The sequence below is a fragment of the Micropterus dolomieu genome, linkage group LG18 (assembly GCF_021292245.1).
Source record: "Micropterus dolomieu isolate WLL.071019.BEF.003 ecotype Adirondacks linkage group LG18, ASM2129224v1, whole genome shotgun sequence".
Lineage (NCBI taxonomy): Eukaryota > Metazoa > Chordata > Actinopteri > Centrarchiformes > Centrarchidae > Micropterus > Micropterus dolomieu.
In genome coordinates this window covers 8982442-9010342 of record NC_060167.1, presented here as the reverse complement: position 1 = coordinate 9010342, position 27901 = coordinate 8982442, and the positions used below count along the sequence as shown (strand labels likewise).

General features: G+C 41.2%; 2 protein-coding genes and 1 long non-coding RNA gene across 5 annotated transcripts; 1 reads left to right on the top strand and 2 right to left on the bottom strand.

The window, feature by feature from the left end:
- Window positions 1–1448: 1448 nt before the first annotated feature.
- On the bottom strand, window positions 1449–9014 carry gpr37l1a (G protein-coupled receptor 37 like 1a). The gene is made up of 2 exons (XM_046076549.1): window positions 7820–9014; window positions 1449–2885 (listed from the first exon to the last, which is right to left on the bottom strand). The coding sequence occupies exons 1-2, from the start codon at window positions 8444–8446 to the stop codon at window positions 1878–1880; spliced, it is 1635 nt and encodes a 544-aa protein (XP_045932505.1). The 5' UTR covers window positions 8447–9014; the 3' UTR covers window positions 1449–1877.
- LOC123987557 lies at window positions 7795–9630 on the top strand. The gene is made up of 3 exons (XR_006829151.1): window positions 7795–8223; window positions 9204–9266; window positions 9411–9630. It is a non-coding gene; the product is annotated as an uncharacterized LOC123987557 (long non-coding RNA).
- On the bottom strand, window positions 9375–27724 carry nol8 (nucleolar protein 8). Of its 3 annotated transcripts, XM_046076542.1 has the most exons (18): window positions 27581–27724; window positions 25130–25258; window positions 23933–23995; window positions 23530–23608; window positions 22690–22846; window positions 21758–22056; window positions 18786–19051; window positions 17138–18519; window positions 16477–16662; window positions 15244–15369; window positions 14840–14933; window positions 13709–13847; window positions 13526–13606; window positions 12800–13095; window positions 12570–12711; window positions 11875–11939; window positions 11655–11737; window positions 9375–9766 (listed from the first exon to the last, which is right to left on the bottom strand). In XM_046076542.1, exons 2-18 carry the CDS (start codon window positions 25248–25250, stop codon window positions 9707–9709), a joined length of 3639 nt encoding a protein of 1212 aa, XP_045932498.1. In that variant the 5' UTR covers window positions 25251–25258; window positions 27581–27724; the 3' UTR covers window positions 9375–9706. The 3 variants fall into 3 exon arrangements, with proteins under 3 accessions (XP_045932498.1, XP_045932497.1, XP_045932499.1); XM_046076541.1 differs by lacking the exon at window positions 27581–27724 and having other exon boundaries at window positions 25130–25412; XM_046076543.1 differs by lacking the exon at window positions 27581–27724 and having other exon boundaries at window positions 12570–12708; window positions 25130–25412.
- Between the last annotated feature and the right edge of the window lie 177 nt (window positions 27725–27901).

Here is a 27901-nt window from a genome sequence, read left to right as displayed (position 1 = left end):
AATAATATTGTACTCACCAAGTTAATAGCTGAGAAAAGGAAGATCACAGTAAGATGATTAGACAGGTTGGAAACAAATCTGTAAGTTTGATAAACAAGTTTTGGAAAAGACCCACTTCCTGTTCCATCTTTTATCTACTCTACTTACCATAGTTGTAGCTAGGGATGAAACGATTAGCGGTTTAACGGTAAACCATGGTAAAATTCCCGAAGGTTATTATTACTGTACACTATTTAATTAATAAAACCCATAATAACCGGGTAGGGTTAACCGCGTTGTTATAATCTCACTGCAAACACTGTCCAGCGTCTCCCAGAAGCAGGCGCGCCTGCGCAGAATGCAACGTGGGTTTGTTTGGGTCAATGACAACACGGCGGAAGACAACGCTGCAGAGATTTTTCAGTCACTCTGAAGTCTGGTCGTATTTTAGTTTTTATGAGAGTACTGAGGGAAACTTGATTGAAGAAAATAACCTTATAGTGAACGCAGGGTGAGTTAACTTTTAGCTTTGGTTTGTCTCTCTGACCTGCTAACAGCGTGTAAACTGAAGCTCTCAGTGTTGCTGCTCTTATAAAAACGCTACACGTTGTTCTGTTGCTGTGTGCGTCGTGTGTCGGCAGAGTCTATTCGTCCACTGCACATGATAACACGTTACGCAGTTAAGTCAACCGACCAGCATATCTAGAAACGCTACAGACTCCTCTGTATTTATGCCAGTTTTTGTTCTCATCACAGTTACTATCACTGTCTTCTAAAGACTTATTTGTTTTTATGTAATTGTCCACGGGGTCATTGTATTACCTATATAATATAATATATAAAATCTTGATAATGCACACTTAGATATGTTTACAAAAGGTATTTTCTGTTATTTTATTTTTTATGCAAACAAAATGGCAATTGTATTTGTAGTTTTCAATATAAAACTTGTTGAAATGATTTCAGTGTGTGTATCAGCACATTTTAATATTTTCTGGCACATTTTTACAATACCGTGATAATACTGATAACTGTGATAATTTTGGTCACTATAATCGTGATATGAAATTTTCATATAGTTTCATCCCTAGTTGTAGCTTTAAAATAAAGTGGTTTAGACATGACCAAGTGTGTGTGAACAACCCAACAAAGTATCGGGATGCCTGAACATTAGTCTCAAATATTTTATAGATTAATATTTTGATAGTTGAATATGTGATTTCAAAAACCATGGGCATTAATCTGTAGCTATAATAACCTGCACCCTTCTAGTTTCAGACTATCCTGCAGATGTTGGAACCTGGCTTCAGGGATTTACTCCCATTCAGCGACAAGAGCATCAGTGAGCTCCAACACTGATGATCAAGTCTGGCTCCCAGTCTGGGCTCCAATCCATCCCAAAGGTGTTGGATAGGGTTGAGATCAGTGCTCTTGGCAGACCACTTAAGATCTTACACACCACACTGGGAAACAATATCTGTATGGATTTATTTTGCACAGGGAGATTATCTCTAGGAACACGAAAGCCATTTGGCACAAAGCTGGAAGCACACTACTGTCCAAAGTATCATAAGTAGCATAAAGAGGCTCCTTTATAGGAACTAAGAGGCCTAGACCAAATCAAGAAAAACAGACTGAGACAGGGTGTCCACAAACTTTTGACTATATAGTGTGATCTGAACTGTTGTTTGTTTTCTGTCTGTCTGTTTGTGTTTCTCGACCCGTCCGACTTCTTCGTAGTAAATCACCAGATCACTGCTATTCACTTCATAAATAGTGAGTACAATATAGTTATAGCTGTTAGAAATGGTGGACAAAACTAAGAAAATAGGACCCAAGATGCAAAAAAAACTAAATCATCCTTTAAAGTTATTTGCAGCTAAATACAGTTCTGGACCTCAGCAGGGCGTCCCGATAGCTGTCGAAGAGTCTTTCGCTGTGTCATAGCAGACTGCTGGTTCTGTCATCAACATGCTCTTCGTCTCCTCTTTGCTGGAAGGAGACAGGGAGGATGGAGAAGGCGATGTGGGTGAGGAGAGGTTGGAGGTGGCGGTGGTTGAAGCAGATGACGATGAAGAGGAGTTGCCATCGGGGAGGCACTCTTCACAGCAGCAGCAGCAGCAGTCCATGAAAGCCTGGCCCAGCGAGCGACACAGGAAAAGTAGCAATACCGGTGTCGCAGAGCAACGCACAAATAGCAGGAACTGTCCAATCAGACTCAGTGCTGGCAGAGCCAGAGCCGGAAGCGCAGAGGACACCTGGGCAGAGACATACGCCAGGGTGATGTTACAAATGCTCTCCGGCAGGTTGCATGTGATGTACAAGATGGTGAGTGCCATCACAGTGGTACGCAGCCTCTGCTCCCTCACATGCTGCTTCTTCTTTGTCGAAGAGGAAGAGCATCTGGCGGTCACCTTGTCACCGCCGGGTTTCTGTGGAAGACGCTGGGCTAACACTTGCCTCGTCACCAAGTCGCAGGCCAGGGTGAAGAGCAGCGGCAAACAGATGTAGCACCCAAAGAACCACCACATGCGGGCCTCGTGGTAGGTCAGCACCAAAGAGTAGATGTTCTCTGGGAGCTCCACAGACGGCTCACAAACACAGATATCCACCTTGAACGCGCCTGTTCGGGCCCTGAAGGCAGCCATCAGTGAGCCTCCCGACTGGCTCTGCTGCAGGTCAGTGGTGAGCGTCGGCAGGCTGACATTTTCCTGGAGGAGCTGCCATAGCAGCAGCTCAGGAGCGGCCAGCACCATGGAGCCCACCCAGATGACGGAGAGCTTGGATAGGATGGACTGGCAGGGCTCCACCTTCGGCTTCTGAAGGGGCCCGGGGCTGGTGGCCGCATGGAAGCGATCAATACTCAGAGCACAGAGGCTGAATGTGGCCACACCCAGAGAGGTCACCTAAAAGAGAAGTGAGAGAGAGGTGTGGAAATGAAGGTCAATGGAACAGGTTTCTTGGGGAATACGCAATTAATAAGAAGAATAAGTATAAGCAATTAATAAGAACAATGTTTGAGTTGCCCATTTGAGAAAAAATCCTCACCTGCTGGTGGTGACCCCCTCCAGCATGGCACTCAATTGTTCTTTTTTATCTAGTTCTTTCATTCATCAGAAATACCCCTTCAATGTTAAATAAGTACATTTTTTAATTACTTTAACTACGCATAATCTATGTCTTTTTATATTGCAGGAGGCTGGACCCTATCTCTGCTTAGATTGGGCGAGAGGTAGGGTAGACAACCACCAGGAGAACATTCAAACTGCAAATTTGAACTCTATAAATCCTGAAGCTCCCCTAGCTGTCCAGCAACAGTGTTAACCACTGCGCCACTGTGCTGCCCGCATCCATCAAGTCTGCAGTAAATGTCAAAGTTAGTTCCAGCACGCAACTACCCTAAAGCCCAGCTCCGTACTAGGAGAATGAATTCTATCGAAAAACCTCACCCTCAGAAACAAAAAGAAAAAGTATATTTCCACAATGTTTAAAGTATTGTTTTAATAGAGTTGCAAAACTGTACTGAACTCAAACGTCTTCTTCATTGCAGTGAACACAACATGGTGCCATAGTTACTGAATTAATCCAAAATTTTCTCAGAATCTAAAAGTGAATTAATTGAAACGGTACACAATGTAATCTTTAGCTTCAGCTGCCATTAGCGGCACAAATAACAGAATTTGAAGCTCTGTGAATGCATGTTGCTTTCCCAACCTTGCAACCTTACATGCTTGCACTTTTATATTAAAGGATATATTTTCTAACACAGTTGTTCCTCTTTTCTACTGATGATTCAGCCAGGAGTGTCACGTCCATCAAAGACTGAAGTGCTGGAGAACTGTGTCAATGGGAAAAATGAACATGACTTGCAACTTTTGTTTATGTTATGTTATAAAAGACAATCAGTCCGGATGCACTCCATGCCTCCAAGAGGTCCAATAGCCAATTTGGCCCAAATGTTGTTCTCATTCATAACTAATAAGTGAAAAACATAGTAGTAGTAAATTATTTATTACCATTAATAAAGCCAGTAGTGTTACTAAGTATAAATCCTTTACAAAGGCTGCCTTATAAAAAAGTGCTATTGAAAAGGGAACGTTTTTTTTATATCAGCACAGACTTTTTTTTAGCAGAGCTACTTGCAGGTTGTCCCTTGACCTGTATTCATTCATGTTGCTGCTCTGATTCCAGTTTGACGTGGCCTGTTAGCATGACTGAGAACTCAGACAAAGCGTCCTGCAGACCGTCTAAATTGTTTTGTTGCTTAAAGAACAGATTTGAGGCTTTCCTCTGCCTTATTATGCCAACAGCTGTTTTATTGTTGGTATTTTTTACTGTTTGTTGTTTTATTTTAGTGTTGTTTCTTTAGATGTTTCTCTTGTAAAGCACTTTGTTACCTTGATCTGTGAAAGATGCTACACTAAATTCTTCCTTACAGCCTATAAGTGAATTAGCCAAAACTACGTAAGACCTAGGTTGTGAAAAGCTTTAGAATACAGAAATAGGTAAATAAAAAGGAGCCACAGAGGGAATAGAGCCATTACGGCACTTAGCTTACACACTTGGGACAGTTATTGGTGCCTCGTGCACATTAAAGTCTGTAGTTTTGGCCCAAAACACAGACTATCATTACAGAGACTTGTCCTCCCTCTGTGAGTGCTTAATGACCTCAAACAGTTAAGACACAACTCAAGATAATTACCACAGAGCTCTAATTAGCATGAAAATAGTTTAACTAAACGAGCACAGGGGCAGCTGGCAGCCTGACCTGCTTTAAACACTGCTGAATACAGAGCTCAGAGCACAAACTGCTGAAGTCCACTTTAAAAAAAGTTAAATAATTAGCAAGAAATGAATGAATGAATTAGCATAAAAATAGGTGAAGCAACAAAGAATAGAGGGGGGCAGCAGCCTGACCTTGTTAAAGACTGCTTCGTACAAGCTGTTATTACAAATTAGTAAAAGTCCACTTCAGTGATTTAAAGCTCTGTAGGCGTAAAAAAAAAATAAAATAAAAGAAAGTACTCCACAGGCCGGCATCCAAGAAACAGGAGACTGATGAAGCCAATGAAAACTCTGCAATGAGTAACCAACAGGCTGTGACACATTATTACTGTGAGGGTCTAAATTCAGCTACTGATTGGCTTAGATGTGTAATTTATGTATCTTAATGCATTATTGTATGATTCGTATATTGTTTGATGTATGTCTGAAGAACATTGTGTGCTTTACCGCGGGTCACCGTGAGTTCGGTTGTTCTCACTTCTGCATTCTCTGTACTTGTCCGCTGGTCTATTCTCATATACGTTAATGACCCAGGGCCCCTATCTGACAGGCGTTAGACAAAGTTCCTGTTTCATTGACTGCATTGTTTTAGTAACTGCCATTCACAATCATTTTCTGCTCAGCTTCGGAAGCTATAAACAACCACGCTATACAGCTCTATAAAAACTCATTCACACCTCTTTGTAGTCTCCTGCAGACTGCTCTGTACTCTCTATGATTTGTACCTCTGAAGCTTCAGAATAAAATACGACAAAGACAACTCTGGTTTCAGGACCAACTTTATGTCACATCTCCAGAAGGGTTAATTTCCATTATAGATGTTCACTAAAATAACCCTCTGGACTGTAGAAAAAAGTTTTAGTTAGAGCTGATTGGTCAATTAGTCAGCTGGCAACTGTTGTGATAATCAATATTTCAAGCAAAAATGCACTTCCTGTTTTTTTCTGTTTTATATTATTGTACATGAACATTTTGGGGAGTTTTGACTGATGGCTTTGGATTCGGTCAAACTTGGATCGATTTTTTTTTACTATTTTCAAATTTTATTGCCTCAATGATGAATCAACAAAATAATCTTTTGATTAATCAATAAAGTTGCAGTACTACTTCCAATAAAATAATCAACTTTCAGAAGAATCATATTGTGATGATGTGATAAGACCTGAAACAATAAATCGATTAGTTGATTGAAATTTCCATTCCTTTGTTCCAGCTTCTCAGTTGTGAGAACATGCAGCTTTATTATGTTTTATGATATTGTACATTTAATATCTTTGGGTTTTCAACTGTGTTCAAATTTCTTGAGTAAAACAAGCAGACAAAATGTCTTGTGCTTTAGAGCTGACATTAAATAGACCAAATGATTAATTAATTAATCATGAAAATAGCTGGCAGACTATTTGATAATCAAAATAATAATCATTAGTTGCAGTCCTAGATCTGATCTTATCTTGTCATTGCTCTACAAATCACTGATCAATGACTGAGTGTGAGGGTGGGGGTGTAGAGCAAGTCCACTGATAAAAGGTTGGCGGTTCGATTCCCATCTCCTCTTGTACACATCTCGACGTGTCTTTGAGCAAGACACTGAATCAGAAAATCTCATATGTATAGATGGGGAGAAAATTTAAGTTACAGCGAAGAAAAGCACATTTTCCATTTGTTCAATTCTCGTATTTAAATTAAAGCAGTTCTTTCATGAAAATGTTTCTGGAAAATGAAACTGCTTGTAGATTTAACACAAGGAACTGAAGTCAAACACCAGTCACAGAGTGTCATCTCTATTTTCCCTATAAAGGAATGGAAATTATTTAAAAGTATATGGACTCATCTTATTTCCCAACATGAAGGTCTCCATTAGAGCTGAAACGATTAGCTGATTAATAACGTAATCTAGTTGCAGACTCTCACATGTGGGGATTTCTCTCTTTTACATAAACTATTATCTTAAAAGGTCACTTTAGACTGTGATCGGCATCTATTTCTTTGACATGTAATAGATCAAATGATTGCAACCCTAGCCTCTATGTTGTTTTGAAGCCATCTCCATTCTGCCAGAAATTAAATCCTAGTGCAGAAACACTGGAACTGGTATTTAATACTAATAAAAGGACTGAAGAGTGGCCCCCGACATTTGTTTTATCATGATCTCCTGTTTTTGTTACAGACAGCATTAGTGTCATTATTGAAAATTAGTTTTGGATCTCTACACACTGAACAGTAAGAAAGCATAAGAGTCGCTTCATGTGGGGCCCCAGCCGGCCTGCCCTGACAGTTCATTACAGGCAGCTGAGCACAGACCATAACAGTGCGTCTGTTGAAAGTAAAGACTGCTCTGAGTCTGAGGTGCAACAAGACACAAGCAGGCCATTCATCCCAGTCCTGGATGTCTCTTTATTAAACTGGAAAACATTTACAATGACTTTAAAACCGGGGGAAGGGGGGACTGATTAATTATCATCACATTAAGTTGTTTGTTTTAACTTTTTGATTTGTTTGACATCTCTTTGCCTCAATATGGCTGCATAATAGCTGAATTGGTACAGATATCTAGATATCTGTACCAACATTCAGCTATCATCATTTGGCTAATTTATACCATGAGTTACCCTGTGCAACAATAAATAGTCCTTTAAATGATTAAAGAATTTGTGCTTCTTGGGGTATTTTGAGATTAAAAACGTTGTTTATATTGTTAATTATTCTTTTTAATGGTAAATGGCAAAAGTAATTAGACCTTCCTTCTGGTGAACTACTGAGAGATGTTCAAATCACCTAATTTTAAAACATTTGAGTACATTAAAACATATTTATTTATAGCTGAGGTATGCTTATGGTTAGAATATTAAATCATGCCAGAACGAAAGGTGAGCCAACCAACCCCGGTCTCCCCTATAAACAATTTTAAATAAAAAGTTTATTAATTTAACAATATTTCTAACCTCGTGATGTTTCGTCATACTAGAATTTCAGGAAATTAACTTTACTTGAGTAAAATGTTTCAACAAGTGCGCCACCTGAACACTCACGCGCACAATCAACCTATCCTCCTCACCTCCAGGTAGGGCACGAGCCGACAGGACAGGTCTCCCAGCAACCTCTTCAATGTGAGCTCATGGAAGACGACCACGGGAAGGCAGAAGAACAGCACGAGGAAATCCCAGAAGGCGAGCCCCGCCAGGATGCAGTTCCACGCGCTCTTCAGGTAGAAGTTGTGCCACACTATGCACATGAGCGCGAGGTTCCCAACGATGCCAGCTGCGAACAGCACGAGGGCGAGCAGCATGACTGCGTACGCCCAGTAGGAGCCGTCGGTGACCGGGAACAGCGGGTTGAGGAGCCCCGACCCGTGGCCTGACGAAGAGTTACCCGGCGGGGCGGAGGCGTCCCGGTGGCTCCGCGGTGTGGTGAAGTACCCGCTCGGGTCGTCGTGCCGCCGCGGATGGCTGTAACTGCTCGGTAATTGCGGGTCTCTTTTCCCGAAATTCCTATCTTTGGCTCCTCGGGCGACTCGCTTCAGCTCGGGAACTCTTTCCATACGGTCCAGAGCCTCCAGGGTCCCCGCAGCCGGCGCGTCAGCATCCCCTGCCCGCTGCCCCTCCAGCGCGTCCTGGGCTGCGTGGACGTGACGGAGCTCAGCGGTCCGCAGAAAGAGAACCAAAAGACACAAAACCGGGCTCATTTTTAAAAATGTTTTTCTGATCTTTGAACTAACTGGTCCGTGTTATCTGTCTCTCCTACAGACATGTGCTGCAACAAACATTTGACTCCTGAAACAAAAAATGTCCATAAAACAGTTCGTCTCGCAGTCCGACCCCGCTTTTGGTCCTGAAGGAGAAGTTTTGAGTCTCCTGCGCACTTTAGCACTTGTTATTCACCAGGATCAACACAGTGAAGACAACTGGGAGCTTCTTCCGGTCACACATTTCAAAATAAGGAGGAAAAAAATGAGCATGAGATAAAGTGAAGACTTCTTTTCTGAGCGTGAATATGCTAGATACTTTAGTTTTTAACTCACATCACTATATAAAACATATAACAATTTGTTAGTAATTAATTAGTAATTGTCTTCAGTTTGTAAGCAGAAGTAGATCAGTCAAATAGATCTCACGCAATTCATAGTTATCTAAGTTTAGTTTGTCTAGTTTTAAAGACTTTTATTTGCTTCAATTGATAATATTCTTACAAGGTGTATAATTACAAATAAACTTTTTGTTTAATTAAAAAAAAAAAATTTTTAAACCAGAATTCGGTTTCAGGCAGACAAGAGAGGGTTCTTAGAAAAAAACCCAAACATTTTAGCCCATCACGTAGAGCCACTCTGAGACCCACTTCTGTTTTTAAATAAACAATACAACTTTATAACTAAGTGTATTCTCGCAAACTGAAAGCTTCTTCATATTTAAATGAACAAAATCTCATTTCACTTTATTTCACAGCACAAAGGGACACTGAGGCTTCTCATCAAATGAACAGCGTGACGACACCTGCAGCATTTCCAGGTCTGCCGATCTATTAACGGTCTTTTTAGTCTCAGTAGTTTGACTCCAGAAGCCTGACGACTGTGATACAGTAACAGGTCCTGTGAGGTACAGAAGACCAAAACTAGCTTAAGAAAAGTTGTTTATTTCTTGATTTTATTACAGGTTGGGTCCCCTGAAGTTGTGACGGACTGATGCTGCGTACTGTCCAGAAGTTCATTTGCAGCATCGTTCCCATGACTGACCACAAAATAGAGTATTTACTAAAATAAAAAATAAATCTGATGAACTTGATCTTTCTCTTGATGTTTGTCTTCAGCAGCCATTTGGTTGCTGACTGTGAAAAGAAAAATCAGTCTGGGGCACAAAATGGCGCCAAGAGAGAAATAATCTGTCTGCTCCTGATTCTGTAGTCCTGACCAGCAACCTCTGAAACACAGAGACTTCACGTCCCGTAATCCTCAAGTTTTCTGAGATGCTTTCAGCTTCTTCCGGGCATCCTTGTGTTTCTTGCGGTACTCCTGTGGAACAGGAAAGCAGAAAACTCTTTGTTAAATCTTCCCCGTTTCAGTCCATGCCATCACTAGTTCAAATGTGTTTGAGGAGAGGTTTCTCAAACCATACATGTGTATTCAGAATTGTGAATATGAGCACATGTGTAATTGTCCTTTAACAAGTGAAAGTATTTAGCTTCAAGCTATTTAGCTATAAAAACTGAACTCTTCAGTTCCTCCTTAGGTGAGCCTTGCTCTCAGTTGGTTGTGTTTGATCATGTGACTACACTCCTGCCATGCTGGACATATGAAGGTGTGTGTGAAGATCTTTCTGTAGCAGAGGGTTTTATTTCATTCAGTGAACCTGTAACCATGTGTAACCAGACCTTACATAATACTGGAAGCACTTCGCATTCACCAAAGGGGAAAAAAATTAGATACCTTATCTCGTAAATCAGCAAGGATTGGCTTCAGCCCCTCTGCGATGCAGTCATAGCTGTCATTTACACTGGGGACTTGTCCCCACCACATTTTGAAATGGCTGATTTTGTCCCAATCAAATTTTGAAAGCATTTGTTAAAAATGTTCTGAAAAATAGCTTGCACCAAGAAATGTTAACTAACAAGTTAAAATGCTGTTTATTTGTACAACAAGAAAACATGCAATGCAATTTAAATAAAGAAGAAACAAATGTGCATTGTCCTAAAAAAGTGACTTAAGCTAAAAAGAACAAGCAGCTGATAACTGCATTATATTCTGTTATATTTTTATATTTATGAATTGTCACTTCCCAGCTGAATTTTTTGTTTTGTTTCCCTTTACATAAAAAGAGACATTTCCACCATAAATTGGAGCAGGAAATTTCCTGCATTCTGGAGACATTAAGTGTTTAATACTACAATTTTCTGGAGGACCCCCAGGCCTCACGCTCATAAATTTCAGCATTCTTCAAATAGTGTTAAAAATCTTCTCTGCTTGTGCATTGTCACATCTCGTGATCCAAGAGTATCATCACGCCCCTAATCTGAGCCCTTTTCAACACAAAGTGATGCCCTTGGATGCTGTACACAGGATAAGTGGTTCACAATGGATGGATTGATTTTATCTCTTCTCATAATTAATTACGAGACCCCGATCTCCCGTAATTATGAGATATGCGGTCTAATTTTTTTGTCTTTGGTGAATGTAATGCGCTTCCATAATAAACCGTTATACTTTTTACCTTAGAATGAGCCCCGTCTTTCTACATACCCCGCAGGTCCCCTTACATGGTATCATAGCTGCCATGTTTCTACAGTAGCCCAAACGGACAAACTGCGCTACAGAGTTTCGTCACCATGTAGAATACGCACGAGGAAGAAAGAAGAAGTACAAGTTGAAGTAATAGTGGTAGTAGTAGTGGTCCAGTGTATTAGAAGTAAGAAGAGAAGTGAAATGTGGACAAATGGAGGACCACACCTATTATTTAGCACCCGACAGAGCGTGTCGGATGCTGTTGCTTCTCCTTCACACTTGGAAAGGGAGGGATGAGCTGTGGCTGAGCTGTGCTGCAATCAGGTTGCAATTCGCGATCCTCACCACTAGATGCCACTAAAACCCACACACTTACCTGAGTCTCTACCTTCTCTGATTTGCCCCAAACACTAACACTGATCAACACATTGCCTTATACTTGGGGGTCGTGGAGTACAAGGCAACATCAGATATGTTTTTAGTCTAGAGAGGATAGAATTACTAGATTGCCTGTACATATAATTTACAAACCCAAAAAAGTAGATTGTGTTACTCTTTAAACATTTTCAAAACAGAAAACTGTCTTGCACAAAGTTCTTGCAATTCTCACTTCACTACGTAAACGAGGTGCGACTGTTTTTGATAACGTTACTGTGTGAAGCTCATGTAAACTGATGTGTACCTGTCTGAGGGCACTCCTCCTCTCCTCCCACTCCTCCTTCTGCTCCTCCAGGTGAGAGGACCGACAGAACAACCTGGGACCCTCTGATGGAAGAGAGAGAGAGCGTGCAGATCAACGTTAAAGAAACAGCACAACATTTCAATGTTGGGATCATGAAATTATATATGAAGATTTAATCTGCTGCTTGAAAACAGGAAAAAAAAATAAAAAATCATCTTACCCATCAATCTGCTGTCTTCAGGGAAGAAGAAGAAGAATCGATCTGCATTTGAAGGAGTCTCCTCTCTGTGAACAGTAACACAAACACATTCAGATGACATTTGATTTTAGAATAACTGTCCCACTCTTTAACAGTCAAACCGCAGGTCAACAGGTAAATGTTAAAGCCTCAGCATACCTCAAACATACTGCGTCCTACAAGTATTTTAACTTTAACAGACAGTGTGACAATCAGTGTAGAGAACTTCTCTCTCAAGCTCTACTTTTTCACTTCTGCGACGAACGAATATTCGATTAATCTATTCATCGAGCAACAGAAAATTGAAATCGGTAACTATTTTGACAACTGATCATTATCATCTTGTCATTTTTAATAGCATAAATGCCAAATATTCTCTTGTTCTAGTTTTTCAGGTGTCAGAGTTTGCTGCTTTTCTATGTCGTAAATTATACTAAATTTACTTTATTTTGGTTTTGGCCTGATTGTCGGATAAAACAAGGGCTTTGGGAAATTATAACAAGCCCTTTTCACTATTTTCTGACTTTTCATAGACAAAACAATTCATTGATTAATTGAGAAAACACAAATTGAAAACAGTCGTTCGTTGCACTCCTAATAGAGACCCTTTGACTTTTGATGCGATCGGACAACAGGTCATACAGCCGCTACATGATTAAATCATAATTTTTCCTCACTCTGCGATGTTAGCGGCGACGCTGCTGTGCTCCTCATCTTCCTCCTTTTCTTCCTCATCCTCCTCTGAGCTGCTGTCATGGAAACGTGGGTCTTGCTGCCATGACACCTTTGGCGCCGTGATGCTCTCTATCTTGTACTCTTCTTGCAGAGATAAAGAAAGACAGATTTAAAAAAATTGGGATAACAAATCTTCCCTCCGACAGTGTGAAATATCCGAGATATGACCTACCTGTCTCTCTATTCTCCGTTTCTGCATCGTCTCCAAAAAAGGAGAATTTAAATCCAGAAGACTCAGCGCTGGGATCAGCTGAGAAGAGAGGTGACAGCGGGTTCGGCTTTTCATCCTTCGCTCCTTCCTCCTCTTCTTCCTCTTGATCCCAGTTTGTCTCCTCCTCTCCTTCAGCGACGTCATCCTTCGTCGCACTGAACACGGCCTTTAGATCACCAGACACGTCGTAGTAAATCTCCTTAGAAACCTCCGGAAGCTTCTGAGCCTCTTCCCTCTTCTTCTTTCTGGCTGACTTGCTGTGAAGACAACAGATCACATGACAGTTTTACTAGAGTGCAGTTTGAGGTGATAATGTGGACATCAGTTGAAGAACATTTTGTTTGGATGAGTTTTTCTAGGTTTTCAAAGCGTGAAAAATTGATGCAGCAGAATTAAATGTGGATTCATCCGCTGCTGAAAATAGTCCTCAGCAAGTTATCATCAATCTTTCCTCCTATTTGAGTAATGTATGCTAAACACTACAGTGACCAGCTGTTTTAGGAAATGACAGCCCTTTTAAAAAATTAAGCTGTATATTTCTGAGCCCTTTTTAAAGATTTACATCTTTTTCTTCTCATGGGATTTGTTAACAAGACCAAAAACAAAGAATACTGTCTTACGTGTGGCTGATATCCTATCTGGTTAATAAGGTCACTATTAGTGCTGAGATAGTTTCTGTGTTCGTACCTCTCTTTGGGTTCATCTGTTTTGGTCTCAAACGCAGCATGTTCCTCTCTGCTGGGGTCGTAATGCAGCGCTGAGACATCTCTGCAAACACAAACATTTCCTTTTTAGAATTTATTCCTACTGAATATCAAATGTTCCAGTTCAGAAGTGGCTGTGATCCAGACTTGTGTGTGAGCGGCTGACCTGAAGGTCTTGGCCTTGCCGGCCGTCTTGCTGCTGCCAAGGATGCTGCTGCTGCTGAGGATGCTCTGCAGGATGGACAGGTTCTTTTTCCTCTCCTCCTCCAGATCCTCGTCTTCTTCCGTCGTACTCCTCTTTTTCCCTGAATCATCAACAGTCGTTTTATTCACCGGGTAGAGATGCTCACAGGTTTCACTTCAGTGTACAAAACCCCAGCAAGACAAAACACAGCGTACACCACAAAGAGCATCTAACAGGCCAACAGGCATCCGACTGTGCAACAAACAAAACTGGATGTAAATGAAACAAAATGTGTTTTGTAATGAGAGAAAAGTACAAACATAATCTGTGTGAGTGTAGAATGCAACATAAAACTTTAGAGCACAATCAAATTTATTAAAATGAGCTATTAATAATTACAAAATTAATTAAATCTTTCAGCAGTATTAAAACATAATGTAACCAACACGTCTTGCTCTTTATGAAGTGTATTTTCAGACCTGATAGAAATGAAACTGAGAATTTCCACATCTGCAGGATAAGCTCCTATTTTATCTTCCTTTTAGATTTCAACAACCCCATTATCGTATCTATCTGTCTATATTAGTTAGTGCCGCTACTAGTAAGGCTCCAGAATTAATTTTCTAAACAAAACTATAACGAAAATATTCCCAGACAACCTTTTTTGTAGTTAAAACAAGATAAAAATTAACATAACTTTTGAAAACAAAAAATATGACAAAATGTATTACTGTCTAATATTCAACGACCTGCATCCATCGTTGTGGAATCACTGTTTCACATTGTATCCTCCTGATTGGTCAAATAGTACGTGCCGAAACCTCTAAATGATCTCTTCTTCTGAAGCTGATGTAGCGGTTTGATCTGTTGCACTTATCAGCATGAGCTCAATGTTTCACTAACATTATGTCTCTGTTTGTAATGTTAGCTAACATTACTGATACTTGGGGGGAAACAAGCAACAAATTTATGGACTAGATTCACCTACAGTTTGCACAAAGAACATACCAGACCTCTGCATCATTGTCGAGAAAACAACCTTTCCTTCTCACCGTCTTGGCCTGCTTTTCTGACTATGACCCCCGCAAACACCAGCACCAGTCAAAACCTCACCTGAATCCTCTTCTTCATCCTTGTCCTCCTCCAGGAAGCGAGAGTCCATCCGGAAACGCTCGTCTGTCCCAAAGCGAGATTGCAGCTCCATCAGCTGGATAATACACAAACAAACAACATCAGAGGCAGGCGTTCAATCACAGCGCTGATAACTCGATGCAATGAGACTTGAAATCTGGTTCCGAAATCTATAGCACCCAGAGGATGAACCCTGATGACTTTGATGACCTCTGACTATTCTGATCTAGCACTTTAAGCACCTTAAGCTTTTTCTTTAACGGTCAGGCATTTTCCTTTCCTGCTTGGGAGAGGATGTGATCTGGATTCTAGGCGGAGGGCATTGTGGATTTGCATGGGAATGTTATAAAAATTATAAAAGAATATAAAGCAGCACTTTTTCTCACCTTCAGTCCTGCTCGACCTTCAAACTGAGGCCTGATGTCAAACCTGCTGCCATCCTCCTCTTCATCACCATCCTCCTCATCCTCACTGCCGTTGAACAGCTGAGGAACAGACGACTTCATGTGGACCTGACCACGCACACACACACACACACACACACACAGTTAAACCACAGCTAATTAATCTAGGGTTTGAATTCCTGTCACTTGTATCAGAGAGAAAACTGTTGAAAGGTTATCATCCATAAAAGTGAACAGTGGTGGAATGTTACTAAGAACAGAATACAAATTAGAGACTGTCACTTTACATGAGTAAATCCATTTTTTGTAACTTCTACTAACTAAGTAACTTGTTCTAACTACTCCAGAACATCTCAGAAATATTGAACTTTTTACTCCATTACATTTGTCTGACACCTTTAGTTACCATTTACTTTTCAGTAGGGCTGAACAATTACTTGCATTTGCGATATAAAAGCAGAGTAAAGCAGTGTGCAGACGAAGCATCAACTTCACACGTTACACTGTACCTGTTGTTGTACAATGGCCTTAAGCTTGACAGAAGCTGATGCCACAGAAATTTTAGTATCACACACAGGGAATGAAAGTAGCACCCGCCACCCGCGGGTAAATTGTAAATTATCGAGCCATCCACCGCATTGATGGACAGGAAAATGCACAACAGAAAGACACGTGTAGTAAGGTAAGCGTATTGTGGTGATCGGCGCCTGCGTCACACACACAGCCCCCAGTCAGCTCAGGAAATATCTGTGAAACAGCGTTTCAAACCAAACTCACAAGTCTGAAAAAGCCAGCGCGCTGCTTACCAGCATGGTAAGGGGTTGAATTGAACCTCAAACTGAGTATTTTTTGTTTGCTTACTGGGATACAGAAATATGGACTCCTAGGAGATTTGAACTGAGATAAGGACTCATTAATTGGTGGTTGAAGTGTGGGTTTTGTACTGAGCGTTTACTGTATAATACACTGTGGTGAACTTAGTTGTTGTGGTTTTCAGATTAAAATTTTTCATACCTTTCCTGTACAGTGAAAAACATGTAGCTCCAAATTGTTTTGATAAACTGAAGGATGAGTGTTCCTATATGATCTGAATACTTCTTCCACCAGTGAAAATCAATGACTAATAATTCATAAATAGATAAAAGCATGCATTTACATAAATTCATTGGTACATTCTAAACTAACTAAATACGATGTGACCTAGTTCTCACTCACCTTTTCTTTTATTGTGTTGTTCTCACTGTCTGATGCCTCGTCCTCAGATTGGCTGTCCTGGAATAGCGTCTTCTTGGACGCTGTGATCTCTGAGGTCATCTGCTGCTTATCTTCATCATCAGCCTCATCATCATCATCATCAGAGCCAAAGACGATGTGTTTTCCTGCTCCTGCTTTTGGAGTGTCCTAACGAAGATTGATATTGGCGTTAAAAACGACTCTGAATACGTTTATGTTGCTCCAAATCTGCTGGATGTGGAAACATGCAACTGAACACGTTCGCCACACCAACATAAATATGTGAAAATGTCTCAGTTGCCAAGTTATTGCAGGTTTCATTTTAAGATGAGTAAGCACTGCTTGTGTAACACACATAACAGCTGGCCATTCAGAGGCTTAGGATGCATCATTTCAATACAAACTTAATAAATCTGCATCTTTTCCTAATCTTTTACCAAGGGCAAGACTCAGTTTAATAAATTACTTTATAATCTCAATCAAATTACCCAATTAATTATTTTATTATGATAAAATATTAAGTCTATTTTTTGGTTTTCTTGGTCCAATCCAGACCCCACAGCTCTAACCCACCTAACCTAAACCTGATTCTAACCCCAACCCGTTAGGCTACACCTGAACTGAACACACATTCTTCACCCACCAGGTTGGCTAGAGCTCCCTGGATGAGCTTTTTGTGTTCTTCTGCCTCTTTCTGTCTCTGATGGACAGCAGCCAGCCTCCTCAGGTTGGCCTTCCTCTGCCGCTCCTCTTCCTCTTTAGCTCCTAATGGCACCCGAGAAGGAGCCTCCTCCTCATCCTCCTCTTCTTCCGCGAAGGACTCACTGTGAGGAGCAGTGGGGGGTGCTGCTTTCGCAGCATCTTCAGCAGAAATGATCTCTTGTTCGTCCTCCTCTTCCTCAGCGGAGGAGCTGGAGGATGAAGGTAACGCCGTTGCTGTAGCTTTAGCTGTAACAGCAGTCTGATTGGCCTTCATACTCTCCTCCTCGTCATCGTCACTGCTAGAGGAGGAACCCGTCTCGCTTTTCTCAGCATTTCCTGCAGCTTTAGTTGGAACCAGTTTTAAAACTCTTTGAGCACCCATGTTCTTCACCTCCACCCTTTTCTCCTCCTCCCTCTCTTCTTCTTCTTCCTCTTCCTCCTCCTCCTCACTGTCTTCTTCCTCGTACTCACTGCTTTCTGAGGTTTCGGGTTCTGCATGTTTCTGTCCGCTCAGAGTCCTGCTGGTTTTGCTGTCCGTTTCTCTGAGGTTCAGCTGAGGAGCTTCATAGTCCAGCTTCTGTTTTTTAACCTTACTTCCTGTTCCCTCTTCATTCTCGTTCAGCGCTCTCGTTCCCTGGAAAGCGGGCAGCGACGTTGACATGACGGCTTTTCTTTTCTTCTTTTTCTGTTCATCATCGCTGCTGTCCTCCTCCATGATGGCGGCGAGGATCTCTTCCGGCGTGGTGCCTTGCTTGGGAGCAGGTCGTTCAGCAGGACCCGGGGTGAGATTAGTTTCTTGTTCAGAAGAGACACTGAGGATGCTGGGAGCTGCAGTCTTAGAGGTTTGCTGCGATTCTTCAGCTAGCATCTGTAGATCAGCCAGCGAGATCTCCAGACGGGTGACGTTAGAAAACATGGCTTCATAATCAGAATCTGAGCTGCAATCAGTTGATTCTAACTCCTCATCGTCTTCATCATCCTCATCACTATCTGATTCTGAGGAAGGGGGTTTTAAAACAGGGAGGACTGTCATCTTCTTACATTGGCTTTGGGAACTCTGTTTACCAGAATCTCCTCTCTGCTGTGTGGAGGACGGTTTCCTCGAGGTGAGGTGTTCTTTAGCATCTGATGAATCGTCCTCTTCCTCTCCAGCTTTATTTTTCTTCTTTGTCTTTCTCTTCCTGCCTGTGTCCTTTCCTGAGACATGTTCAACAGTGGGCAGAGTCAGTCTCTCCTGTGGTGGAGGAGGAGGCTTCCTGGAGGCGAGGAGTTCATCCGTGTCTGCGGAGTCGTAGCCATTCTCTTCATCATCATCTGGACCGCCTGGAATCCCAAAGAAAAACTTGTTCTTGCACAGTTTGTCACATTTTTACAGCATATTTAAAAGAATATTTACCTGGTCGTCGGATACATCCTGAGCTACAGTAACATTTACTTAAATATTTGCCCAATAAATTGACTTGGATATCAGTACTAACTTATCACAGATTTACTGGTATGGTAACATACATATCGTTACATTCTCTTAAGCTGACGAGACACTTTTTAATTCTCAAATTAAAAAGGAGTTGGTGTTTAAAACAGATCACCTTTCTGCTGCTGATGCAAACGTCCACCCTTCACCAAGTAGTCAAGTCCGACGACTTCCAGGTTATCCTCCTCCACTTCATGCCGCAGTGCATCATGGGAGGTGTTCTGAGCTGCCACCATTCTGTGGATTTCCTCGTCTGAGTCGATATCACTTTCAGTCAGAGCCCCCTTCCTCTGAGCCGGTCTGTGGTTGGTTGGTAGTTCATATCCGTTGGTGAACTGATGAGCCTCGGTGTGATCGACAGAGTCATCCATCTGCTTAAATCTAAAGAGGAAGAGACCAGAACATCATGTGTATATCCCAGAAGTGGGATCAAGTTACTGTACAGGTGAAACTCAAAAAATTTGCATATCGTGCAAAAGTTCATTTATTTCAGTAATTCAACTTAAAAGGTGAAACTAATATATTATATAGACTCATTACATGCAAAGTGAGATATTTCAAGCCTTTATTTGATATAATTTTGATGATTATGGCTTACAGCTTATGAAAACCCCAAATTCAAAATCTCAGAAAATTAGAATATTGTGAAAAGGTTCAGTATTGTAGGCTCAAAGTGTCACAATCTAATCAGCTAATTAATCCAAAACACCTGCAAAGGGTTCCTGAGCCTTTAATTGGTCTCTCAGTCTGGTTCAGTGGGATTCACAATCATGGGGAAGACTGCTGACCTGACAGTTGTGCAGAAAATCATCATTGACACCGTCCACAAGGAGTGAAAGCCTCAAAAGGTAATTGCAAAATAAGTTGGATGTTCTCTAACTGCTGTATCAAGCCACATTAATAGAAAGTTAAGTGGAAAGGAAAAGTGTGGAAGAGGGCATGACACAGCAGGGATGACCGTAGCCTGGAAAGGATTGTCAGGAAAAGGCCATTCAAATGTGTCGGGGAGCTTCACAAGGAGTGGATTGAGGCTGGAGTTACTGCATCAAGAGCCACCACACACAGACGGGTCCTGGACATGGGCTTCAAATGTCGTATTCCTCTTGTCAAGCCGCTCCTGAACAACAAACAACGTCAGAAGCTTCTTACCTGGGCTAAAGGAAAAAAAAGAACTAGTCTGTTTCTCAGTGGTCCAAAGTCCTCTTTTCTGATGAGAGCACATTTTGCATCTCATTTGGAAACCAAGGTCCCAGAGTCTGGAGGAAGAATGGAGAGGCACACAATCCAAGATGCTTGAAGTCCAGTGTGAAGTTTCCAGTCTGTGTTGTTGGGGGGGGAGCCATGTCATCTGCTGGTGTTGGTCCACAGTGCTTTATTAAGTCCAGAGTCAGCGCAGCCGTCTACCAGGACATTTTGGAGCACTTTATGCTTCCTTCAGCAGACGAGCTTTATGGAGATGCTGACTTCATTTTGCCCACAATGCCAAAAGTACCAAAACCTGGTTCAATGACCATGGGATTACTGTGATTGATTGGCCAGCAAACTGGCCTGACCTGAACCCCATAGAGAATCTATGGGGCATTGCCAAGAGAAAGATGAAAGACATGAGACCGAACAATGCAGAAGAGCTGAAGGCTGCTATTGAATCCTGTTCTTCCATAACACCTCAGCAGTGCCACAGGCTGATAGCATCCATGCCACGCCGCAATGAGGCAGTAATTCATGCAAAAGCGGCCCAAACCAAGTACTGAGTACATATGCATGATTATACGTTTCAGAGGGCTGACATTTCTGTATTTAAAATCCTTTTTTTATTGATTTCGTGTAATATTCCAATTTTCTGAGACTTTGAATTTGGGGTTTTCATAAGCTGTACGCAATAATCATCGAAATTATATCAAAGGCTTGAAATATCTAACTTTGCATGTAGTGAGTCTACATAATATTAGTTTCACCTTTTAAGTTGAATTACTGAAATAAATGAACTTTTGCACGATATGCTAATTTTTCGAGTTTCACCTGTAAATGTTAAAACTCAAGACTCAAGTCCTTATAATTGATTTGAGACCTAATATATTTATAATTGTTCTGAAAAAGTAACTTTTAAAGACCAATAAAGTAATTGTGAATGAAGGTGAAATAACTGATGTAAAAGTTAACAAATTCCTTTGTAATGATGCTGTTTTTCCCATCTTGCACTAAATACACATAATACAGTATTTGCAACATTGGACACAAAATATATTTGAGGCTGATGCATCAAAAACCAAAGAAAAGCTTAAGATCAAAGAAATTCATCAGTTTCCTTATTAAATGTAACATTTTTGATAATGAGAATCATGGAGGCCTTTTAAAATTTTAAAAGTAATCAGTAAGACTGATGCCTATGAAGATTCTCAGTCATCCAGGTCATAGTTATCCAACGAAGGTTAAAATCAAGGGCAACTGGACTTGGTTGAAGATACTGGAAGATGTTTCGTCCCTCATCCAAATCAGTAAGACTGTTTTCGGACCACTAACTAGTAGAGACGGATAATCCCAGAAACAAGTCGGACCTTTTGCCGATCTACAACCAGCAAAATATTTTGGGAATAAAGTAAGAAATAATAAGAATTCTTATAACCATTAGGAAGATTTGGGAATCACAAGAACTTTCAAAGAGTTCTACTAGTTTCTGGAAGGACTTTTGGGAATACAGTAAACAAGTAGACACGCCACTCTTAATAAACCTGCCAAGAATTTGGAAAATACAGAATGTCAGGAACTAGCTGTGACTTCTAACAAGCCCAGAAACCAGTAGATAGTTTTGGAAATCAGAGGAGCTCGACGTAACCTAGGAGAATTCCTGAAAAACAATAAAGTGAAAAATATGGAATCCTAGAAACCAACAGGGACTTCTTAAGTTTTAGGAATCGTAGAGATCAGTAAATTTTGAGAATCCAAAGAACCAGCAGAAACTCCTAAGTATACCACTTGGAAGATCTTGGAATCTTAGAAACTAGCAGCAACTTTTGAGAATCCCGGAAAATAATGTTAGAAATATTATAGAAACCTGTAGGACTGTTAGGAGCAGAAAACATTGATTACCTGGTTCTGCCCACAGCATTATGGGAGTTGACTGTGTCTGTACGACTCTTCTTGGGTCTCGATGGCTCATACGGAGGGAACTCTCCCCGCCTCTTCTTGCTGATGTCATCATCCCCTCCCTGTACCTCCCAGGTGAGCTGGGTGACCGGTATTGGCTGGTCTTCGGTGGACCGGTCCAACTTGCGGATGTTGTGGCTGTATTTGGATGGGTCGTACTTCAGGGTTCGAGCTTTGCTGCCTTTCCGACACCGGAGCTGCAAGACGGGGAGGACTCGTCCGAATTTACTGACCACCCAGTCCTGAAACCAGAGCACCCAGAAGACAGTAAACACCTCCATCCTCACACATGATGCTGTGCGTCACAAAGCTGATTAACGTAAACTCTCCAATAGTGGCCGAGGCATTCTTCTAACCTCAGTGGCCTTATTATAGAGACAGGCTTTTATTCCTAATTTCACCTGCTTAGTTTCTGCAAACTCATCCACAGGACAACAGATAAACATGTAGGATGTGTTAAGACACATTCCCTTGGTGTGGGAGACCTAGGTTTGCTTCCCACTGTGGCACCCACCAATGTGTCCCTGAGCAAGACACTTAACCCCTAGTTGCTCCAGAGGCGTGCGACCTCTGACATACATAGCAATTGTAAGTCGCTTTGGATAAAAGCGTCAGATAAATGACAAATTATCACTGTCTCCATCAGTAGAACAACAACAGAGTAACATCACCACTCTCCATCTCTCTTCTCTAACAACATGCAATTTTCAAGCACAAATTAATTCAAGTTCTTTCACTTTTAAGTTTTCCCGATCGATTAAAGAGCAAGTTTATTTGTACAATGTAAAAAACTTTAAGGATTCTTATGAATGTTATGTGTTCATATTAGTATTGCTTGGGCTCTGCTGGATCTGATTTCAACACAATGACAAGACCTTGTGTCCTGGAACTTCAGTCCCCGGGACCGCAGACTTCATGGTGAAGTTGTCCACGCCGGATTTGCTCAGGGAGTCCAGCATCTTCTCTCTGTGGTCCTCAGCTGCAGGCTGCTGGATGCGCTGCTCCTCTGCCACCTGCCGCTCCTCAGCCAGTCTAAGACACAAATACCACACTCATCACCCTATGGGATTTATTATCATAGATTATCAGTCTGTAGTTCAGGGAGGCGGAATCATTTTTACTTAATCAACTCTCTGCTGCTGTAAGGAGCCATTTCTCCATCAAGAATTACTGGAATCAAAGAATGCCTTAATCCTACAGAACTACTTAAATTTTTTTAAACAGATGGTTACATACTACTTCCTCTCCTGCTTTCATTTTATAAGTTAAGATTTGGGTTTTAGCTTTGTCAAAAAAGTTTTAAACAGATTTGGTGTCTTTGCCATTGACACAGAAATCTGCTGTTGAGGGTTTGGTTCTGATCTGAACCAAAAAAAATCAAACAGTGTATGGGATCCTCCTTAAAGTGTGTGCAAAATCACAGCTATCTTGGTAATCTTTCAATCGTTTGAGTCATTTGTCAAGCAAAAATATCTTTGGGTTTGGGATGGTTGGTCGAATAAAACATGACGTCTGAATACATCACCTTTGACAGAAACTTTTTTTTCTGACATTTTACAGATAAAACGATTAATCGAGAAAATAATCAGCAGATCAGTGGAAGATTTTTTTTAAATTTACGTTCCAGCCCCATTTAAAGTTTAATTGATTTGTTAAATATATCAGCTTCCTCTCCCCGCATAGTAATTTCCGTGTTAATATTAGAAAGACTTTACCTGTGCAGGAAACTCTCCTTGGCTGTTTCAATCTGTAGAGTTCCTCCTTTCCATTTGGATTTGTTCAGAACCGTCAAACCTGCAGAGGAAACGCACTAATCACATACTGATGATACAACACAAGCTCTTATGTCAGTTATAATGAAACACAATGTAAAGGACTCGAACACAAAACAAATCATCATGTTTGAATATTTTCCAGAACCAGAATTGTTCAGTGATTTTTCTGATTCTGTTTCGTTTCAAGATACTGACATGCAGGTTAAAGAAAAGAAACTGAAGTTTGTAATTCCCGGTCAGTAGTATTTTCTCCCGTTATAGGTAAAATAAAACTTCATGGTTCAATGACACTAAATGACATACACAGATGGATGGTTCTTGCAGTACGACAGCTGTCACTTACATTTCTTCAGATCTGCGTCTGAAATGTTGATGTTAATGTAGCCAAAAGTTTTGTAAGGAGTACCTGCAGAAGAACAGCAAGAGTCAGAGCAAATATAACTCACTGAGGAACCTCTGAAAAAAACAATATAAACAACAAATATGATTTATACCCGATGGAACCACAACAACCAGTTCTACAAAAGAAGCCTAAAAATGTTTCTGTTCACTATAGGACGATAAATCTAATTTTGATTATCACAAACACGCATGTACTTAAAATTCACACTGAACATTTCCCAAATCTGTTTTAAGATTTCCTTTCTTCCAGGCAACCATTGGCAAATAAATCATTTGGTGACGTTGTTGTGAGCAAAAAGTTCTGTTGGTGTGTTTAAAGAAGCTAAAATGTCTACTATTTGAGGGTCAACTGATGAAAAACATGCTACTGATATATGGAGTCTGGACGGCGCTAATGGAATAATTGCAGACTTCCCCTATGTTTATTTGAAATTAATCAATTCATTGATACAAAGCTTAAAAATAATTTAAATACATTTGTGTTATGACCCTAGGCTCGTATATTTGTTTTTGTGTGTGTTCTGTGTTTCTCCTTTCTCTCTTACCACCTGGTTGTAACAACTTGGGCATTAATGAATAAAAGATTTTTCTGTAAAACGTATTCTGTCTTTAAATTAATTTTTTTTAGTTGAATTTAAAAATGGAATCAGAAACTGCTGTATTAAATGTACATTTGATATTTAATTCTTGTGATCGCTTCAATATTGCTCTTAATATAGAGACATGTAAGTAGACCTGTGACAAATCTTTCAAATTGATCAATTTATATATTGCAGTAATAATGCCAGTGGCACAAGCCAGACTCCACACTGACAAGCTATAGTTTTTGAAATTTAAGACAAACAAATAAGCATTATTACTTCAAACTCTATTTCTTGCATTAATAAAAGTTGCTTTTCAACAGATGATTCTTAAATATCAGCTATCAGAGCTTCTTTGAATGCACCAAAGGGATTTTTTCAACAGTCTTTAATGATAATGCTGACCGTGATGGATTACACATGTATGTCAAGAAAGTGTAAGATTTCAGAATGTATAAAACATTTAATACAACATAAGAATAAACAAAATTAAATTGAATTTAAAAATTAGACATTATTGTTAACATGGCCGTCAGAGTGTGCAATGGATTCCTCACCATCCTCGTCCCTCCTGGTCCGGAGCTCTACATCCTCCACATCTCCAAACTTTCCAAATCGATCCTTCAAATCCTTCTGGGTAATCGAGTGGCTCAACCCACCGACGTACAGCCGCCGCATTGCTCCGACTGCACAGACAACCAACACCAAGTTAAACCATTGTCCATAAACTTGGTGGTTTTACACCCTGGCGCCTCCAATCTGCATGTCGAAGGGTCATTGAGGAAGATACTGAACCACAAATTGCTCCCAATGGCTGTGTGAATGATTACTTTCTGTGGAATGTATATACACTGCTCAAAAAAATAAAGGGAACACTTAAACGACACAATGTAACTCCAAGTCAATCACACTCCTGTGAAATCAAACTGTCCACTTAGGAAGCAACACTGATTGACAATCAATTTCACATGCTGTTGTGCAAATGGAATAGACAACAGGTGGAAATTATAGTCAATTAGTAAGAAAGGAGTGGTTCTGCAGGGGGTGACCACAGACCACTTCTCAGTTCCTATGCTTCCTGGCTGATGTTTTGGTCACTTTTGAATGCTGGCGGTGCTTTCACTCTAGTGGTAGCATGAGACGGAGTCTACAACCCACACAATTGGCTCAGGTAGTGCAGCTCAACCAGGATGGCACATCAATGCGAGCTGTGGCAAGAAGGTTTGCTGTGTCTGTCAGCGTAGTGTCCAGAGCACAGAGGCGCTCCCAGGAGACAGGCCAGTACATCAGGAGACGTGGAGGAGGCCGTAGGAGGGCAACAACCCAGCAGCAGGACCTCTACCTCTGAGCAAGGAGGAGCAGGAAGGAGCACTACCAGAGCCCTGCAAAATGACCTCCAGCAGGCCACAAATGTGCATGTGTCTGCTCAAACGGCCAGAAACAGACTCCATGAGGGTGGTATGAGGGCCCGACGTCCACAGGTGGGGGTTGTGCTTACAGCCCCACACCGTGCAGGACGTTTGGCATTTGCCAGAGAACACCAAGATCGGCAAATTTGCCACTGGCGCCCTGTGCTCTTCACAAATGAAAGCAGGTTCACACTGAGCACATGTGACAGACGTGACAGAGTCTGGAGACGCCGTGGAGAACATTCTGCTGCCTGCAACATCCTCCAGCATGACCGGTTTGGCGGTGGGTCAGTAATGGTGTAGGGTGGCATTTCTTTGGAGGGCCACACAACCTCCATGTGCTCGCCAGAGGTAGCCTGACTGCCATTATGTACTGAGATGAGATCCTCAGACCCCTTGAGAGACCATATGCTGGTGCGGTTGGCCCTGGGTTCCTCCTAACGCAAGACAATGCTAGACCTCATGTGGCTGGAGTGTGTCAGCAGTTCCTGCAAGAGGAAGGCATTGATGCTATGGACTGGCCCGCCCGTTCCCCAGACCTGAATCCAATTGAGCACATCTGGGACATCATGTCTCGCTCCATCCACCAACGCCACGTTGTACCACAGACCGTACAGGAGTTGGCGGATGCTTTAGTCCAGGTCTGGGAGGAGATCCCTCAGGAGACCATCCGCCACCTCATCAGGGGCATGCCCAGGCGTTGTAGGGAGGTCATACAGGCACGTGGAGGCCACACACACTACTGAGCCTCATTTTGACTTGTTTTAAGGACATTACATCAAAGTTGGATCGGCCTGTAGTGTGGTTTTCCACTTTGATTTTGAGTGTGACTCCAAATCCAGACATCCGTGGGTTGATAAATTTGATTTCCATTGATCATTTGTGTGATTTTGTTGTCAGCACATTCAACTATGTAAAGAAAGGAGTATTTAATGAGATTATTTCATTCATTCAGAACTAGGATGTGTTATTTTAGTGTTCCCTTTATTTTTCTTGAGGTGTGTGTGTGTGTGTGTGTGTGTGTGTGTGTGTGTGTGTGTGTGTGTGTGTGTGTGTGTGGTGACAGCTTTAGGAATCATCAATAACACAATATGAGTGTCAGGTGGCTCTCTCGGGCTCTCTTTATATTTATAAGACACTTGTTTTGTCAAGTGTTGATTAAACTATATCCTCCTAAATGACCGTAGAGTTGCATTGCCTTTCTTAGACGGTTTCAACAAAAACAGAGCATTATAAGTTAACTTCATCAAAGCATGTTTTATTGTAGAGCTGCTGATAAACTGCATTAGCTGCAAGTAGGTGCACCTAAACTTGTAAGCTACAAAAATGTAACGAGAAAAATCAATATGATAAGATTCATATGATCACAACCATATTCACAGAGGGAAAGTAAGAAACACAACGGACGCAACTTCTTGATTAGAGGATTTCAACGTCTCCAGCAGCCTGAAGAGCTTCACTGAATCTTCGGAGGAACTAAAACAGCGGCACAGAAAGTCTAAATAAACAACATCTGAAAACACATTCACTTATAACTGAGCTGTCACGATCAATCAACAGGTTTAATTTATATCGACGGAAAAACCAACTAATGTTTACCTCACATGTATCCAGCTGGTGTCACCGTTTACTCTGTCCGGGGCTGCACTCCTCCTGACGACTTTTCCTTCCGCACTTGTTTCCGCTGAAGCGAAAGGTTCCGCTGTGGTTTAATAAAAAAAAAAACACAAATGAAGCCAAAAAGGGGTGCCTGTACGTTTATCTGTAACAATGTGTAATTATGATGGTTAATCAATGAATAACTAATTATGTTTCTATTGATTAGCTCAACGACGTAATAATCATTCTCGATTACCAACATCTGTGAGTTTACGGATAACTTACGGCTTTCTATGTAGAGGGGGTTCTTGCAATTCCCAG

What these genes read in the sequence shown, in the direction of transcription:
- gpr37l1a (XM_046076549.1), bottom strand. Translation starts at nt 8,446, where the DNA reads ATGAGCCCGGTTTTGTGTCTTTTGGTTCTCTTTCTGCGGACCGCTGAG. An exon ending in GGCTCGTGCCCTACCTGGAG is followed by an intron (nt 2,886 to 7,819) that starts GTGAGGAGGATA and finishes CTTCTCTTTTAG; the next exon opens with GTGACCTCTCTGGGTGTGGC.
- nol8 (XM_046076542.1), bottom strand. Translation starts at nt 25,250, where the DNA reads ATGCGGCGGCTGTACGTCGGTGGGTTGAGCCACTCGATTACCCAGAAG. An exon ending in GACCAGGAGGGACGAGGATG is followed by an intron (nt 23,996 to 25,129) that starts GTGAGGAATCCA and finishes GTTCTTCTGCAG; the next exon opens with GTACTCCTTACAAAACTTTT. An exon ending in AAGGAGAGTTTCCTGCACAG is followed by an intron (nt 22,847 to 23,529) that starts GTAAAGTCTTTC and finishes TTTGTGTCTTAG; the next exon opens with ACTGGCTGAGGAGCGGCAGG.